General features: G+C 36.2%; 1 protein-coding gene across 2 annotated transcripts in view; it reads right to left on the bottom strand.

Moving 5' to 3' along the window:
- Positions 1-19690, bottom strand: part of LOC127841392 (uncharacterized) — a 605785-nt gene that overhangs the window by 246446 nt on the left and 339649 nt on the right. The window contains exon 1 of one of the 2 annotated variants that reach the window (XM_052370210.1): positions 18693-19265. The exons of the other annotated variant lie outside the window; for it this stretch is intronic. Within the exon in view, the coding sequence (XP_052226170.1) occupies positions 18693-19253 (561 nt within the window). The 5' untranslated portion in view covers positions 19254-19265. Of the gene's footprint in view, positions 1-18692; positions 19266-19690 lie in introns of those variants that run through there. 2 annotated transcript variants of the gene reach the window in all.

Genomic DNA, 19690 nt, shown 5'->3' with positions numbered 1-19690 from the left:
ATAAATATCTCTTTAAATGAAAATTATCAAACTCAAATCTGTGTGACTTCTGCAGTGAAAACATTGAAACTTATATAATAGAACATCTTTTTTGGGAGTGCAAACACATCCAGCCTATTTGGAATCAATTAATATCTTTTCTTGAACAACTTCAACTAAACGCTAAACTATCTTTCTTAAATGTAAGTTTCGGAATTAACTCATTGAAATCAATAGACTGTAATAATATTGTGAATTTTATGGTTATATTGATGAAATATTTTATCTTAAACATGAATTACAAAAAACAAGTACAAATTTTAATTGTTATGTCCATAGTCTTAAACTAAAAATCCAGATTGAGAAAGAAATAGCCCTCAGTAATGACACATTACAAATCTTTGAACAAAAATGGAATCGGATTAAATTCTCATAATGTTTTGTCCACTTATAGACATTTCACTCTAATGTTAGTTTATCTCTCTAAAATAGTTTTGTTTATTTTTTTTATTCTTATTTTTCAATCTGACAAGATCATTGTGAATATACAACAAAACACACTATGGACAATCGCTCCTACGCTATATTTGATAGGGCGGACAGTCGCTCCTACGATGTTTTGACAGGGCGGACAGTCGCTCCTACATTATTTTGCCAACCCGGACAATCGCTCCTACATTATTTTGTCAACCCGGACAGTCGCTCCTACATTATTTTGATTCTACTGCAAAATGTATTATACGCCGATCAAAGGCTAACACCTATAATTAGCAGACAATTAAAATTACCGACTTGTTAAAAGTAATCCGATTCAACATGAGCCGATCAATGTGATTTTAATTAATTTATTTACCTATTAAGAAACTATGTTACAGTTTGTCGATTCTTTAAATGTAATTTAGCAAACTGTGAAAACAATATGTATATATTGTAATGTCCCACACCTTCAAATTCATTTCCAACATGGAACTTCTAATGAACAAACGCGGTCAGTCTACAATACCATGGGTATGCAGTAAAAGTCGTTCCGATTCCTGCAAGGGTTCGCTATTAACATATCTCAGTGTAAGTCGACATATAAAAATAATTTTAATGGTATTATGCCCATTCATGCTCACGAAACAATCGTTGTGTAAATAATATACTAAAAATTTATGAATTTATATAAAATGTGTAAAAACGTATTACACATTATATTTCAATATAAATTAAAATGAAAGTTAAGAAAAACATGTGTCGCAAAATGCGAAATAAGCCAGATATTTAATTCTGAAATCGAGCATGTCTGAACAGTCGAATTCGCCACCATGTTGCGTTATTATGAATTTCGTCTTAAATGTATAATTTTTCTGGTCTATTTTGTGTTATTATAACATATACATCTTACATTATATCAATTTATTACAACTTAACACACATAAAAAATTGTGAAGTATCACTTTAACACACTTTTTGAATAATCATAGAAATGCCGATTTAGAAATCGTTCAGTATCATATACAGTTGTATCAATGGGAAAAATGTGACAACAATGACCTAGCCAATTGTTTACTTACCTTAATTAACTTTAAGGTGACGCCAGTCTGAAATCTTAACGCACCGTTTGCACATCATAGGTGTCAATGTGGACATTATCGATTGATTCTACCATTGTTGATATAGCAATTATTGATTAAATGATATTTATTGAAAGATTGTACTTGAAAAGGATGTTTGCGTATCATTAAGACTTTTTGATTGTTGCTACCTAATTTGCCAGAAAGACAGTCATGTTTAAATTAAATTTTATTGTTATATAAATACTATTCCTTTGCTATTATATAAATATAACTTCTGATTTCAGATAACACTGATAAACGGTACGAATCCTCATTCGCACGAAGCTGATCATGTCATATCATAAATACAAATTAAATCAAGAACAACATTTCATCTATGCGGTTTTTTATGTCTATTCCATTCACAAAATGGCAATTATTCCAATAAATGCAATGTAGGAACGAACGTCCCTGATAAGAATAATGTAGGAAGCATTGTCCGAGGTGTTCCTCTAACAACCTTATAGTTACAGTTAAAAAATCGACAAACTGTAACATAGTCTGTTAATAGGTAAATAAATTAAAATCACATTGATAGGCTCATGTTGAATCGGCTTATTTTTAACAAGTTGACAATTTTAATTGTCAGTTAATTATAGGTGTTAGCCAGTGTTCTCCGTAAAAAACGGAGTAGCCAGCGATAGTAACAGAGTAGCCGGCGATAATGCACACGGCATGCCGTGTTCACAAGCCGTGAAGCGGCGAGCGGGGTAGGTTCGGGAAGGGTATCCCCTCCGTTCAGGGGGGATGGGGAAAAAATGCATAAATGGAGTGAAATGGTGATCTGGCGCAGTGTTCATTCTAGACCGCGCAATTGCGCGATTCGCGCTATTTTTTCAAAGATCGCGCACATCTGCAGCATGTGTGCGAGAAAATTCGCGCACTCAATATCCGTTACGGGTTTTTTAAACTGTTAAATTCTGCTTCGCGTATTTATTGAGAAAAACACCGGAAATCAAAGGGAATTAACTCTTCGATTCACGGGTTAATAAACTTTAAAGAATTTTCGTTTAAAATGATACTTGGGTTAATTAAAAAATAAGAAATTTCGTTTAAAAAATAAAGGGATGCGACTCGTGAATGAGATATTGTTTTAAATGATACAGAAATATCATGTGAACAATTATTTTCATAATCCTTTGTTTTTATTTAAGTCAGCAATATACTATGGAAAGTGCAGTTATATTTAACAGCAGTTACAATGGTATTTCACTGACTTGACTGTTTTAAGTAATGTAGAAGTTAAAACAAATAAACATTAAAACGAAAATGAAAACATATAAATGGTACTTGATCAATTCCCCCTCCCCCCCATTTGTGAAAAATCCCCCCTATTTTCAAAGTGAGGGGGGAAATTCCGCCCTACTTTTCGATTTCTAGAATGAACACTGCTGGCGCATTTTAGGGTGTTTTTATTTTATTAAAGTAATAAAGCATTTGTCATAGAAAATGAAATATTTATTTGAAATCTCTAAAATTTAAAAAATGCATTTTAATTGCAACTTTTTGTATTTCAACAATCTGAATCAGAGTTAGAGTCAGAGTCATGCGCTTGGTCAAGCGCTTGGTGTGCACGCTTATATTCAAATTCATAACTATTCTTTATACAAAGGCGTGTACAATTATCCATTGCTAATAAACAGTATTAATTTGAAAAAAAAGCACGTTATATATCAAACGTGTCCGACACACTTATCTCATACAATCATCTTTTATAAATATGACCGATTTTGTACTGGTATAAACAAAGCAACTCCACGTAGCAGCAGTTAATAAATGCAGAAGAACATCTACAAAGTCTACCGATTCAAGCAAGGTGCTGAGTTATAAATGATTTCTGCTGAGTTATAAATGATTTCTCACATCAACTAATAAGTTTTGATCATATATAATGGGTCTATTTACAGGGACTACCCTACAGGCGACTACGGGCGATAATTTTGCTCTAACCCACGTTATATCGCCCTACGAGCCCAGAAAAGCGAAGATCAAGTCGCCCGATTTTTTTAGTAAACAAGACCGGAAAAGCGAAAATCAAGCCGCCCGAATAGTATTGCCAATGCGTGCTACCGCCCGCAGGCGATTAGCAAGTTTATTGCTTGTTGTTTATCTAACGGTTGCACAATTTACCCCCTGCACGGATCGTTAATTGACCATGACAAAGCAGTCTCTTCATATTGGTTGCTTTAACAACACACTCGTGCCTCTTCGCGCGTGCCGTAAGTTGTCTAATGATAACGTGATAATTGATTGACCATCCGATAATTGCATTTTTTTCGAAGACGGCACGGTTAAAGAAAGTCGGCAAAAATAAATAAAGGAAAACAAAATTGATCAAAGGTCTATTAATTACGTAGATCCACTATTAAGTCCAGCGAGTTTTGTCAGTTTGTTAATCCACCGATAATTACGAATATTAAACACCCGTCTTATATTAACTGGAATCACAGTTCATTTATTATACTAACAAGTCATAATACTACACATAAGTCATAAACATTTAGAAAACACATTTCCTCGATTAGATAAAAATTATCAGAGTAGAATTAAATTGCTGCGTCATGACCATCAACATTGCAAATGGCGGACTTATTGTTACATTCAACCCGCGTTCAATTCAAAGCTGGCGATTCAAATTACAAGTAATGGTGATTAAATAATGGAAAAAGCATTAACTGGATTTAACAAACATTTGATAAGGTTTGTTAAACCAGATAACAACAAGGACAATTTGGATTATTAAAGTTAACAGGTAAGGCATTCTTAAGTGTACATATTTCGGACATGTATAGTATTCGGATAAACAGTAATAGATATACTAGATGTTCTATGCATTAAGATTGTGTTTTGTTACAAAACCAGTCATAGGGATGATGGTAATATAATGACGATAAATGTGATGAAAAGATGCTACTGGTACATATCTTTTACGAGTTAAATGACTTAAATGTGTCATGATGAAGTATATTTCAATGGGAATTTATTGTTGTTCTTTACAAATAAACAGAGTTTAATGATAGAGATAATAAAAGTTGTGAAATGAACATGTTTTGTTTTTGATATTGTTCGCACAAACGTCTCCCTGATTGTCCTAACTTCTCCCTGTTTCGGAAAAAAGGAGAAGTCTATTCTCCATATTTTTAAGGCCTAAGGTAGTCCCTGATTTATGGATTTTTCATTCTACAGTACAGCCAAGGCGGAACAAACATATTTCGCGATCTGCGGCGGCAAGGCGAAACGAGTCGATGCCGCGTCAGCTGTTGAAGACGCGTAAGTATGCGGCGGCAAGTTGAATTTCACTGCGAAGCTTCGCATCGGTCCGCCGCGGCATGCCGAGGCAAGCCTCGATCCGCGACATGACGCCGAGTCGATGCGTACATGTATCATAACATAAACAATCTTTTTTAAATGATTAGTTGTTAAAAAAAAATTAAAGAACATTTATAATAATATGTCAAATCATAAAATTTAATGTGCGCGGATTCAAAATAAAATAGATAGCATAGTTAATAAAAAAGCGTGCTGTTGTGTTTTTAGTGAGTGCATTCCCGTTTATAAACAAATTGTTGTAATCCAGAAAATTTAACAAAAATCGAAGTCATCAAAACAAAACACGATAATCAAGGGCATGTATTAATTCAATTTCAATAATAATTTATCTTTGTCATTTTTAGAATCGGCTTAAGCAGTTTAAGTTACTTTGTGTGCGTCTATTAACTGCACCGTTTCATTATTATTTTATATTGAAGTGATATTATGGGCATTTTTCAGTGTTGAATTGAACTGAAAAGAATAAACAGGTCAAAAGAGTTAGTGAAAATGTGGTTGCTGACAATTAGCTGCAATTCATCTTGCTACCGGCTGTTTATAAAATTAGATATTTTTTATGACTGGACATTCTTTTAAGCCGAAATGATCCGTAAAACAAAATAGTGTCTTTGTGTTGTTTGAACGAATCTGCACTAAAACTAAATTCACATCGTAAATCGAATACTTTCTGTCGTAAGTTGGGAAAAACGAAAGTACGGTTGATATACAAATGCATTACTTTCTCTTTCCTGGATATTGTTTTAGTATGTTGATGCTGCATTCACAAATATAAGTGTATCTTAAGTGAAAACAAAAACAATAAATAACGTTTGCGAAAGACACCTATTAACTGTTAGATGACCATTATAAAACTTTAAATGATCAAGCAGTGTTACAAGGACAACGTAAGTCGGAAGTATAAAATGGCAAAAATCTTTATTACAAATAACTTGTTATTTGATTGCATAAATCATAACACATTATCAACATACTTTATTTTATATAAATCGAATAATTTCTGTCGTCAGTTGTCAAAGTATGGTTGATATTCAAATGCATTATTTTCCTCTTTTCAGGATATTGTTTTAGTATGTTGATGCTGCATTAACAAATATAAGTGTATATAAGTGAAAACACAAACAATAAACAACGGTTGCGATAGGCACCTATAAACTGTACGATGCCCATGATATCACTTTATAACATGAAACTTATAACTATGAAAGTGGCGTAAATCTAGGTTTCTATGCTACACAAATGAACATGTAGATATATATCTATTCACTTGATCCGCCGCGTATGTATGCGGCGGATTCACTCCGCGAAAGTACCAGAGCTCCAGATAAGGTTTTGTGAAATTCTTAAATTACTACCAGATTTTAAAAAAAAATTCTGAAATTTTATTCTTAACGTTACAAGTAAGTTTTGGAAAATAATTCTTATTTTTTTCTAAATGACCGAAAAATAAATAATAATGGTTATTTTCATGCAAAAAAAAAATCAAAATAAACATACTAGCAACTTTATTTATACGAGTTCAACAGTGTCTTTTCAGTATTATAAAATTTTATTTTTCAAATACCTTCATATGCCCAAACTGTGCTTAGATTGCATGCCTTAGATGAATTTTTACATTTTTCACAATTAAAACGGGTCTCCCCTTCAATTTTTTCAACGATTAGCCACGGGACTTGTTCCTTCCACTCGTTCAATGTTTTTTGTGTTTATGTTTGGACCCGTCGTGTCGCATTTTTGTTTAGCTTTTCCGACTGTGTCGGCAACTGAACATACAACATCGTATTAGACCTTTTCTATAATGTCTCTCTAAACATTTAACTTCTGCTCACTGTACGTACAATATGTTAAAAGCGTGTTTTTAGATGCTTTGCAGTTTTTGAGGACGCTCTCTGGGCGCAGTCATTGTTTTTTTACTGATACACTGTATACGCCGCTTTTATTGGAAAAAATACGCCTTGTTAAACAAACCCGATAACCATTCTATATAAGCACCGCAAAGATCTTTAATACGCGAAAAGAACTCAATACAAATAGATACGAACCGATGTAAAAATAATATTCGTAACTTGATTTTGTAATTCTTAATGGTACGACAAGATTTTGAAATAAATACGTAACGGACTTGAAAACAATTCGTAATTACGAAAATACGACCCTTATCTGGAGCTCTGAAAGTACGCGAGGTTGATACAGGCTCGGCGTCGTTGCGCGGAAAGATGCCGAGTGCTGCGGCGATTTGCTGCGTGAACACACAATTTGGCCGCCGCGTACTAATAATCTTGCCGTGGCATAGCCGCGGATAATGTTTGTTCCGCCTTGGCTGTACTGTACCTTGAATTCGCCTACAAAAAATGGCGAGGGTTCTTTGACTTGTGTCTACTTGGCACTGTGTAAGTCTTTTTTTAGGTGGAGGCATCGTGACGTCTGCTTCTTAACAACTATTTCAAACAAACACTTTAAATACAGCCAGCGATTTTCCTTGTCCAATTGGGAAAAGTACCCGTACCGGTCCAATTGGGAAAAATCGAGTCGTGAAAACCTCAAAATTGGGAAAAATCGAGTCGTGAAAACCTCAAATTGGGAAATTGGTGTATTTGATTTTTTGCTCCCAAATACTTTAAAATTGATAACCAATTGTTTTCAAGCTGTTAATCAGAGCTCCAGATAAGGTTTTGTGAAATTCTTAAATTACTACCAGATTTTCAAAAAGAATTCTTAACTCTGAAATTTTATTTTTAACGTTACTACTAAGTTTTGGAAAATAATTCTTATTTTTTCTTAATGATCTAAAAATAAATAATAATGGTTATTTTCATGCAAAAAAAATCAAAATAAACATACTAGCAACTTTATTTATACGAGTTCAACAGTGTCTTTTCAGTATTATACAATTTTATTTTTCAAATACCTTCATATGCACAAACCGTGCTTAGATTCCATGCCTTAGATGAATTTTTACATATTTTACAATTAAAACGGGTCTCCCATTCAATCTTTTCAACCATTAGCCACGGGACTTGTCTCTTCCACTCGTTCAATGTTTTTTTGTGTGTTTAAGTTTTGACCCGTCGTGTCGCGTTTTTGTTTAGCTTTTCCGACTGTGTCGGCAACTGAACATACAACATCGTATAAGATCTTTACTATAATGTCTTTCTAAACATTTAACTTCGGCTCACTTTGCGAACAATATGTTAAAAGCGTGTTTTTGGACGCTTTGCAGTTTTTTAGGACGCTCTTTGGGGGCCGCCATTGTTTTTTGACAGATAGACTGCATACGCCGCTTTTATTGGAAAAAATGCGCATTGTTAAACAAACCCGATAACCATTCTATATAAGCACCGCACCGCAAAGATCTTTAATACGCGAAAAGAACTCAATAAAAATCGATACGAACCGATGTAAAAATAATATTCGTAACTTGATTTTGTAATTCTTAATGGTACGACAAGATTTTAAAATAAATACGTAACGAATTTGAAAATAATTCGTAATTACGAAAATACGACCCTTATCTGGAGATCTGTGTCAATATTATATAAACCTAGGTTCAAGCTATAGAGCTTTAAAGGGAAACTAACTAAATATTGCTTAAAAAAAAAAAAAAAAAAAAAAAAATGTTTTTTTTTTTTTTTTTACCTTTTATTGGGAATTTAAGGACAGCAATTGGGAAATTTGTATTTTTTTCGTATTTGGGAAAGTGCCGTTTACCGGTAAATTATAAAGAAGGAGGAAAATCGCTGACAGCGCATTAATTGGAAAATGACTGGTCGAAGGTTAAATTAGCCAGCCGTTAACTTACCGTAGTTAGCTAAAAATACCTCTGTTTTCGTAAATCTCCGCCATAAACGAGCGTGCAATAAAGCGGTGAAAAACTGTTACATAAAGATACGAACTATCGATCGTTTATCCGTGCTTGTCTCTGCGTGAAAATAATGCGCATTAGAATATTAACTTCGAGCTAGTCATTCTCCACGCAGAGTTGTCGTTCCTTGCTCTCACATACAACTCTGCGAAAGGCTCAGCCCTCCACTTTATCTATAAAATAGATAAAACCGAACAAACGCATTCAACGTATATTTGATTGGATATTTAAGATCGCATGCATTAAATTAAGAAACATGACTTTTAAATGTACGATAAATCGTGCAAAAACTTGCGAGTTTTAATGCAACTCTTTGGAACTATTTTATTGCCCATTTACGCAGATGGAATCATTTCACGCACTTTACAAATGTCATCAATTGAACATACTGTTTATTGAGTGACGTAAGGAATTGCTTCGACGTGTGTATGTATGTTGGTTTCTTAACATCAAGAAACCATATCAATTTTATAATAATGAATTAAGACTGATATAAGATATCATGGTATGAGATGGTTTTCTTTAATGCAGTGAATGCAATGTAACCGTCGTGCAAGAGATTGTGAAGTATACTGTAACCTCAATGATGAACGCTTGGTATGATCATGACATGAATGAGACGCTTTCATAACAATAGTCCGTTCTGAGCCCAACACAGAGGTGAATGTAATGTAACCGTCGTGCAAGAGATTGCGAGCTAGTTTGTTTAAACACAAAAGCGAAAGTATGGCGTCACAATTTGTATAAACACAGGCGTTTTTGTGGCGTTTCGAATGTATATTTTTGAGAAAAGTAGCCGGCGCCTAGATTGTTAGTAACCGTTGAAATCGCCGGCCGCCGGTGCTTCCGGAGAACACTGGTGTTAGCATTTGATCGGTGTATACTACGTTTTGCCGTGGAGTCAAAATAATGTATGAGCGACTGTCTGGGTTGACAAATAATGTAGGAGCGATTGTCAGGGTTAACAAAATAATGTAAAAGCGACTGTCCGCCCTGTCAAAACATCGTAGGAGCGACTGTCTGCCCTGTCAAAACATCGTAGGAGCGACTGTCCGCCCTGTCAAATTTAGCGTAGGAGCGATTGTCTGTAGGTGTGATTGTCCGGGATTCAAATTTTGCAAATTAGTCAAAGTTGGTCAATTAGATTTTTCTGTTTGATTGAACTTTTTTTCAATTCTAATGAATTATGAGTGCGCAGATAAGCATGTGCTTGATTCAACAAGAACCTGTTAATTACTGTGTATGAGTTGTTCATCATGCCCCACTTTCCCCACAGTCTTCTCACCTTTACAGGTTGGGCATCCAAAACTGATAATAGGACCTTAAATGGCACCTTTTTGACATGAGCCTTACTAAGGCCACAATTAAAATATTGTTGTTTTGCCCTTAACCGACCCTAAATTTTACAAGTGGGTAGGTAGGTAGGAAAATTATTTTATTTTATTTGAGAAATTATATTTTTAATACACTTATAGTCTATGAATATTTAAAACACTGTTATTAAAGCATTGTTGCAGTGTACGAAGCCCTATGTAGCTTAACATTATCTTGTTTACTGTTTCTTGCATATATTAATATCAACTGCATGTTTGTGTGTTATTACATCAAATAATTATGTGTTCATTATATGATGTTAATTGCTCAAATGCATTTGTCATTATTTAACTGCCAGACAGCTTTTATTTTTAACTTAAACCTTTCCCTTAAATTGGGCTTAATTAGCATGCAACAAGCATTGAAGGAGTGTAGAAAGACAGCCCAAAGCCTTTAATGGAAAAATTCAGACATGGCGAAAGACCGTCACATTTTACAGGCCAGACTTGCCTACCAGGAGAAACAATTCACAGGCCAGTTGAAATTTTCACAGGCCTCAATTTTAAGTGTTTGACCGGTTTGTGCAAAGTCTCGGCATGGCAAAGTAAATTCACGAAAGGGCAAACTGAACATAAGCATTAGTTCTTCTTGAATGCTCTGACCTTTTATGAGTACATACGTACAGCTCAGAGGGTCAATAGCTGGGAGTTGTATTATTGCAACTAACATAAGCATGAAAACTTGATTTGGGGAAATAAATTAAGCGTGTTAGTTTTAGTTTGTGGATATATTAACGCTCTAAACATATATACTTGAGTGTTGTCGATGTATTTAGCTAAGTCACATTAATATATTAAATAAGTTTACCTTTAAATATCCATTTCACTAACATGCCATTACAGTAAACTGTTAAGAGTGGCAAACATAATAAAGCAGAATATGCACATGAATCTGATTAAACACAGATCCACTTGCATATAAATTTAATCATGTTTGTCTTTTATTTTGCATTTTCGAACGATAATCCTGCAACTGTTAGATGTATTTTTCTTTGCGAGTAGACTGCATTTCAATTTTCAAACACTTTTAAAGAGTTTTATTTGTATCTAAAACGTATGCTCCATCGTAGAATGACACGCTCTTTTCATTAATCCATACTAATTATATGATGTTCGATAGTTATTTGTCCTCGCTGAGCATCGTTATTTCTTTTCATTGTCCGCCATCTTGGATCACATTAACAACATGTGTGCAATGAACGTAAACTCTTATATGTCCGACTACTTGGGTGAACCAATAGTTAAAGATGATGTCGTTCGGTCATTTTCACGGAACACTGCCGATCGCGATGCTGGTTAAAGACGCTTGCATTACTGTCTATTCTGGGGCATATGAAATTGCAACCACGGAGCCACCTAGATGGGTCAGGGGCGATAAGAATGGACAGGCATATAAATACGCGCACGAATAAATATTGCAGTCGGCTCTTTTATGATCGGCGAAAATGAAAACGAAAATAAAAAAAATACGTTTTCAGAAATCGCAATAAATTTTTTGGGGTCGGGGGGTAAAAACTTGGTCAGTCGGTAAAGGGCAAACAAACTTAATTTTCATTTAGGCCTAATGTAATGTATTCTTGCCTAGATTTCTTTAAAAACTTTTTAAACAAAATAGTGAAAAATCTTTTATTTTCAATTAATATAAAAATAAAAAAACATATTAATTAGAAATAATTATTAAAACAAAACAAGAGCACCGCCTTGCGGGTGCAGACCGCTCATCTATTTTCTTTTTAAAGGTGAAGGGACTCTCATTTTCAATCACAAAGGAGGGAGGGATGGAGTGAAGAGGGATGCATTGTGTGGGGGGTGTGGACATTTATTACATTATCTTCCAAAAATGCGAAAAAAAGGAAAAAAAAATTGGGGGGGGGGTGGGGTTGGGGGGGGGGGTGGGGGGGATTCTTGGGTGCGATGGTTGGACGGTATTTCAAACATAAAATAATAAAATAAATATTTGTGTTTTTTAACTGTTTAAAAAAAATGGGGGGGGTGAGGTGGGGGGGGGGGGTATAGTGTGAGGGCGTGGTGGTAATTTGTGAGATGATCTTAAAAAAAAAAAAAAAAAAAAAAAAATTAGGGGGGGATTCGGGTGGGGGTAAGGGGGGTGGGGGGGATTCTTGGTAGCGATGGTTGGACGGTATTTCAAACATAAAACTAGAAATGGCGCGGCAGAGGCCGACGCGTATCCCCACGCCGAATGTTTGACCTAGGTGTGCCCCAGGGTTGGTAATGGGGCCATGCATAGCTGAGATTGACCGTATTGTCATAAGAGAAGTTCATCATCAATTAGAAGTGAATTGGTGTAGAAATGAAGAAGTTATAGTAAAAGGCAATTTTGGGTGGGTGTGACATATGTGGGCAGGGCGCCCCAGGGTTGGTAATTGTGCCATGCATAGTTGAGATTGACCGTATTGTCATAAGAGAAGTTCAGTATCAATTTGAAGTGAATCGGTGTAGAAATGAAGAAATTATAGTAAAAGGCAATTTTGGGCGGGTGTGGTCTATGTGGGCGGGACCACAGGGTTGGTAATGGGGCCATGCATAGTTGAGATTGACCGTATTGTCATAAGAGAGGTTCAGTATCAATTTGAAGTGAATCGGTGTAGAAATAAAGAAATTATAGTAAAAGGCAATTTTGGGTGGGTGTGGTCTATGTGGGCGGGGCGCCCCAGGGTTGGTAATGGGGCCATGCATAGTTGAGATTGACTGTATTGTCATAAGAGAAGTTCAATATCAATTTGAAGTGAATCGGTGTAGAAATGAAGAAATTATAGTAAAGGCAATTTTGGGTGGGTGTGGTCTATGTGGGCGGGGCCCCAGGGTAGGTTATGGGGCCATGCATAGTTGAGATTGACCCTAATGTCATAAGAGAAGTTCAGTATCAATTTGAAGTGAATCCGTGTAGAAATGAAAAAAATATAGTAAATGGAATTTTTTGGTGGGTGTGGCCTATGTGGGCGGGCGCCCCAGGGTTGGAATTGGGGCCATGCATAGTTGAGATTGACCCTAATGTCATAACAAAAGTTCAGTATCAATTTGAAGTGAATCCGTGTAGAAACGAAAAAATTATAGTAAATGGAAATTTTTGGTGGGTGTGGCCTATGTGGGCGGGGCGCCCCAGGGTTGGGAATGGGGCCATGCATGGTTGAGATTGACCGTATTGTCATAAGAGAGGTCCAGTATCAATTTGAAGTGAATCGGTGTAGAAATAAAGAAGTAAATGTAAAATAACCTAAAAAAATGAGTGATAATTTCTGACGCGGCCCCACCCCAACCGCTATAACTTTTGACCCAGGGGTCAGATCAAAATTCCAAATAGTGCAGGGTCGCACATATGCTCATAGCTACCATGTGTGTAAGTTTCAAGGTTCTAGTGCTTTTAGTGTAGGAGGAGATAGTGGCCAGGACGGACGGACAGACAGACGGACGGACGGCGGAGATAACCACAATATCCCCACCTTTTTTTCAAAAAGCGTGGGGATAATAATAAAAATAAATAGTTTTGTTGTTTAACCATTTAAAAAAAAAATTGGGGAGGGGGTGGGGGGGGGGGGGGTATAGTGTGAGGTTGTGGTGGTCATTTGTGAGATGATCTTAAAAAAAAAAAAAAAAAAAAAAATAGGGTTGGGGAAAGGGGGGGGGGGGGGGAAAGGGGGGGGCACGGGCGATGGTTTAGGTGGAGTCTATTGTGGTATGTCAGGTAAGAGTAGTTTTGTCAAAGTATCAATCAAATCTAATCATAAATAAAGAAGTTATGGCAATTTTAGCAAAATTTAATAATTTGACCTTGAAAGTCAAGGTCATTCAAAGGTCAAGGTAAAATTAAACTTGCCAGGTACAGTAACCTCATGATAGCATGAAATCATTGGCTTCAAAGTAATTAACTGTTAATCAAACAGTTTATTGCATAATCAAAAACGCAATTATCACTCCCCCATTTGCGGTATCCTACAGCTATGTGTGAACACGTTTTTGTTTGATTTATACGCTGCATTTAAAAAGACAAAAAAAAGACATGTCAGGGTTCGACATTAACTTTTTTTACAGCCAGACCATCGGACCAGCTCCTTTAAAATGTACTAGCCCAAATATGATGTCTACTAGGCCATAAATGACATAACAAATAAACACAATTGTGTCGTGTATCTGTTTAATCAATTATTTATCAGTAAATAATTAGTGAACACAAGAAAGTCATTTTGATGCAAAGAGTAAACAAGAGCACCGCCTTGCGGGTGCAGACCGCTCATCTATTTTCTTTTCAAAGGTGAAGGGACTCTCATTTTCAATCACAAAGGAGGGAGGGGTGAAGTGAAGAGGGGTTTTTAGTGTGGGGTTGTGGACATTTATTACATTATCTTCCAAAAAAGCAAAAAAAAAAAAAAAAAAAAATAGGGGGCGGGGGGAGGGGGGGGGGGGTGGGGGGTATTTTTTGGGTGCGATGGTGTGACGTTATTTCAAACATAACCGTTTTTAAAAAAAAATGGGTGGGGGGGGGGTATTTTGTGATGGGGGTGGTGGTAATTTGTGAGATGAGATTAATAAAAAAATAAAAAAAAAAAAAAAAAAAAAAAGCAAAAAAAAAAAATTTGGGGGGGGGGGGGTGGGGGGGTGGGGTGGGGGTATAGTGTGAGGGTGTGGTGGTCATTTGTGAGATGATCTTAAAAAAAAAAAAAAAAAAAAAAAAATTAGAGGGGGGGAGGGCGGGAGGGGGGGAGGGGACTGGGGATGGTTTGGGTGGAGTCTATTGTGGTATGTCAGGTAAGAGTAGTTTCGTCAAAGTATCAATCAAATCTAATCATAAATAAAGAAGTTATGGCAATTTTAGCAAAATTTAATAATTTGACCTTGAGAGTCAAGGTCATTCAAAGGTCAAGGTAAAATTCAACTTGCCAGGTACAGTAACCTCATGATAGCATGAAAGTATTTGAAGTTTGAAAGCAATAGCCTTGATACTTTAGAAGTAAAGTGGATCGAAACACAAAATTTAACCATATATTAAAAGTTACTAAGTCAAAAAAGGGCCATAATTCCGTAACAATGACAACCAGAGCTATGCAACTTGTCCTTTTACTGTACCCTTAGTTTGTGAGTGTTCCAAGTATGAAAGCAATATCTATGATACTTTAGGGGTAGAGTGGACCAAAACATAAATCTTAACCAAATTTTCAATTTTCTAAGTATAAAGGGCCCATAATTCCGTCCAAATGCCAGTCAGAGTTACATTACTTTGCCTGCATGGTCCCCTTATGATAGTTCATAAGTGTTGCAAGTATGAAAGCAATAGCTTTGATACTGTAGGAATAAAGTGGACCTAAACACAAAACTTAATCAAATTTTCAATTTTCTAAGTATAAAAAGGGCACATAATTCTGTCAAAATGCCAGTCAGAGTTACATTACTTTGCCTGCACAGTCCCCTTATGATAGTTAGTAAGTGTTGCAAGTATGAAAGCAATAGCTTTGATGCTTAAGGAATAAAATGGACCTAAACACAAAACTTAACCAAAATTTTCAATTTTCTAAGTATAAAAAGGGCACATAATTCTGTCAAAATGCACGCAAGAGTTATCTAACTTTGCCTGCCCAGTCCCCTCATGATAGTAAGTAAGTGTACCAAGTTTGAATGCAATAGCATTGATACTTACTGAGAAAAGTGGACCTAAACGCAAAACTTAACCAAAATTTTCAATTTTCTAAGTATAAAAAGGGCACATAATTCTGTCAAAATGCACGCCAGAGTTATCTAACTTTGCCTGCCCAGTCCCCTCATGATAGTAAGTAAGTGTACCAAGTTTGAATGCAATAGCATTGATACTTTCTGAGAAAAATGGACCTAAACGCAAAACTTAACCGGACGCCAACGCCGACGCCAAGGTGATGACAATAGCTCATAATTTTTTTTCAAAAAATAGATGAGCTAAAAATAAAATAAAACTATTTAACAACATAAATTGTTTGTTATAATTTCACTGTTTATCACCAGTTAAATAAATGATGTCTGTACAGCAGGTGACATTTATTCAAGGTCATCAAATTCTGGCCTCCTTGACCGCTGTGCTCCATGCAACCACAGCTCCAATGCCCTTTTTCCAGCATAATCTGTGTCAGTTTTACCGTCGGATTCTTCTTTATTAACTTATTTGTCGGATGAAAATCCAATCTTGAACAAAGCCATTCTTTAAATAACATTCCCTCGTCTGCTACGCCAAAATGTTTACATTGATGATACCGATTGTCAATAGAAGTCGTAAAAACATGATGTAAAGTTCTAAGACACTTCAGAAAATCATTAATATTCATGACAACTTGACCAATGGAAACAAGCAATTTCTGGGGGAAGCTCTCCTTCGCGTCTAAAAATAGCGATGAATCATGTGGATTCTCTGCGTTTATTTATATACGCTAGTTTTGTTCTGATGTAAATAACGGATACGAGAGTTATTTTACACATTAAGAGAACAAGAGTGCCAAACTGTCACAAGATACGCCCGTTTGAAGGTTTTGGACACCTTGAACTTGACCTATATATCATCTAGACACAACTTGTGACCAAAGTTGGTGAAGATCAGATGAAAACTACTTCAATTAGAGAGCGGACACCATGCAAAATGCTTGAAATGCACTAAGTGACCCCATGACCCAGCATGACCCATATTCAAACCTGACCTCGATATTGTCTAGATACAACTTCTGACCAAGTTTGGTGGAGATCGGATGAAAACTACTTCAATTAGAGAGCGGACACCATGCTAAATATTTGAAATGCACAAAGTGACCCCCTGACCTAGTTTTTGACCCGACATGACCCATATTCGAACTTGACCTAGATATCAACTAGATGCAACTACTGACCAAGTTTGGTAAAGATCCGATGAATACAATTTGAATAAGAGTCCGGACAAAGTGGCGCTGTTGAAAATGGACTAATTGACCATATGACCTAGTTTTTTACCTGGCATGACCCATATTCGAACTTGGCCTAGATATCAACTAGATGCTACTACTGACCAAGTTTGGTGAAGATAAGATTTATACAATTTGAATTAGAGTCCGGACAAAGTAAAATGCACTAATTGACCCTTTGACCTAGTTTTTGACCCAGCATGACCCATATTCGGACTTGACCTAGATATCAACTAGATGCAACTACTGACCAAGTTTGGTGAAGATCGGATGAATACAATTTGAATTAGAGTCCGGACAAAGTGGCGCCGTTGAAAATGCACTTATTGACCCTATGACCTAGTTTTTGACCCGGCATGACCCATATTCGAACGTGGCCTAAATATCAACTAGATGCAACTGCTGACCAAGTTTGGTGAAGATCGGATGAATACAATTTGAAATAGAGTCCGGACAAAGTGGCCCCTTTGAAAATGCACTTATTGACCCTATGACCTAGTTTTTGACCCGGCATGACCCATATTCGAACTTGGCCTAGATATCAACTAGATGCAACTGCTGACCAAGTTTGGTGAAGATCGGATGAATACAATTTGAATTAGAGTCCGGACAAAGTGATGCCTTCCGCCCGCCGCCCGCCGCCCGCCCGCCGCCCGCCCGCCCGCCAAGGGGTTTCACATAATACGTCCCGTATTTTATACGGGCGTATAAAAAGGTTTTCGGTTAGTTATAGTTATATGAATCAGTATAGATTTGTTATGTACGACCAGTCGGACAAGCTAGCAAACAGTTTTACTAGCCCGACCACCGATCTTACTAGACAATGTCTGTCGGACGTGCCTTAGTGTCGAACCCTGCATGTTGAAATTTAAAAAAGGATACTCATATTATTGCTATCATCGCTGTGAAGATTATACATGTAACGTAGGAAAATCGTACTTCACCGCGTTTGACCGTGAACGCGCTGAGTCACGGTGAATCACCGCGGAGATTCTATTTATAGCATTTGCGGTGATCACCGCGTGTTGGTGATTAAGGCAAAAATCGTTGGTCGCGTAGTGTACAATGTACTTTATGGCGATTTTAAAGAATTATTATGCCATTCTCATTCATGGCCATTTTGACCTTTGAACTCTTGAATTCTTTCGCATGACACGCCGTCCAATAACTGTGAATATAATTAATGTACAGAGTAATTTTAAAATCTCACAATGAATGACAGAGTTACCAATGATTGTGTACAAATGTACAGAGTAATTATAAAATCTCACAATGAATGACATAATTATGGCATAGACAAGATCATTAATGGCCATTTCTGACCTTCGAACTCAAAGTGTGACCTTGACCTTGGAGATATCAACGTAATTCTTTCGCATGACACATGGTCCAATTATTGTGAACAAATGTACTGAGTAATTTTTAAATCCCACAATGAACCTTATAGTTATGGCTCAGACAAGCTCATTTATGGCCATTTTTTACCTTTGAACTCAAAGTGTGACCTTGATCTTGGAGATATTGATGTAAGTACCAATTACCAATGGTAATGGGGGTATAATTAATATGAAATACTTATATTTGAACATATGCAGTAAAAATACCATACAAAGATTGCTTGTGTCAGAGACACTGCAGTTCTTACCTTATACAAGAGGCACGCAGGCGTGTGAGTTGTGGGCTGTCCTGTTGTTATTGGAAAAGACAACAAGCTTTCAAAGCGCTTGCAGTTTAGCATATAACTGACGACTCCGTTGAAGTCTATTTCTTTAAATGTTGTCTTGTCAGCATATCCATCTGTTTGGATAAAACACTTGGCTAGTTCACAATATCCCCGGCTTGATGATTGCCATAATTGCGCAGATGTATTCTTCGAAGACCAACAGTTGGGTAGATAATTATACCGATGCTCTTTGATAATTTCCTGACAAACGTTATCACAAATATTCCTTGGACATTTTTTCTTCTTCAGTAAATTTGCTGTAGAACAACTGGTACAAGATCTACCAGTCAATTTGAAGTAAATGTGCTGGTGAAAATTCTGAGCCTCGTTGGTAACAAAATTCTCTAAGCCAGGCTTTGCAATATCTAAAGCTAGCCACGCCTTCAACCAGTTTGTCCGTTCCTTCTCCTTAAACACATCACCTAAACTCGCCATTTTGTTAGCAACAACTAAATTGTCTTTATGAGAGTGGACTTTTTTCATAGGAGCAGGCCATTTTTTTCGGTGTCACCTATAATATATAAATAACACATTATTAAACATACACAAATGTAGTGAAAATATTCGAACTAAAAGTTTTGATTAGTTGATTAGTATTTATAACATTTGATTTATCACAAGGCTACACAATATGCATTCATTTTTTCTTTACATGTATACTGAGCAGACTAATTAACATAAGGCTATCACACAATAAGCAGACAATTTTTAATAAAAGCTCAGATGGATTAAGTAGACTAATTAACGTAATTCTAGCACACATTAAGCAGATATCTTATGAAAGCTCATACGGACTGAGTGCACAAATTAATGTAAGGCTATAACACAATAAGCAGACGTGTTTAATAAAAGCTCAGATGTATTGAGTAGACTAAATAACGTAATTCTAGCACACATCAAGCAGACATCTTATGAAAGCT

This window comes from Dreissena polymorpha, chromosome 8, assembly GCF_020536995.1.
Source record: "Dreissena polymorpha isolate Duluth1 chromosome 8, UMN_Dpol_1.0, whole genome shotgun sequence".
In the NCBI taxonomy this organism is placed as follows: domain Eukaryota; kingdom Metazoa; phylum Mollusca; class Bivalvia; order Myida; family Dreissenidae; genus Dreissena; species Dreissena polymorpha.
Note: the sequence above shows the minus strand (reverse complement) of the source record. Positions and strands in the feature narration are given on the sequence as shown.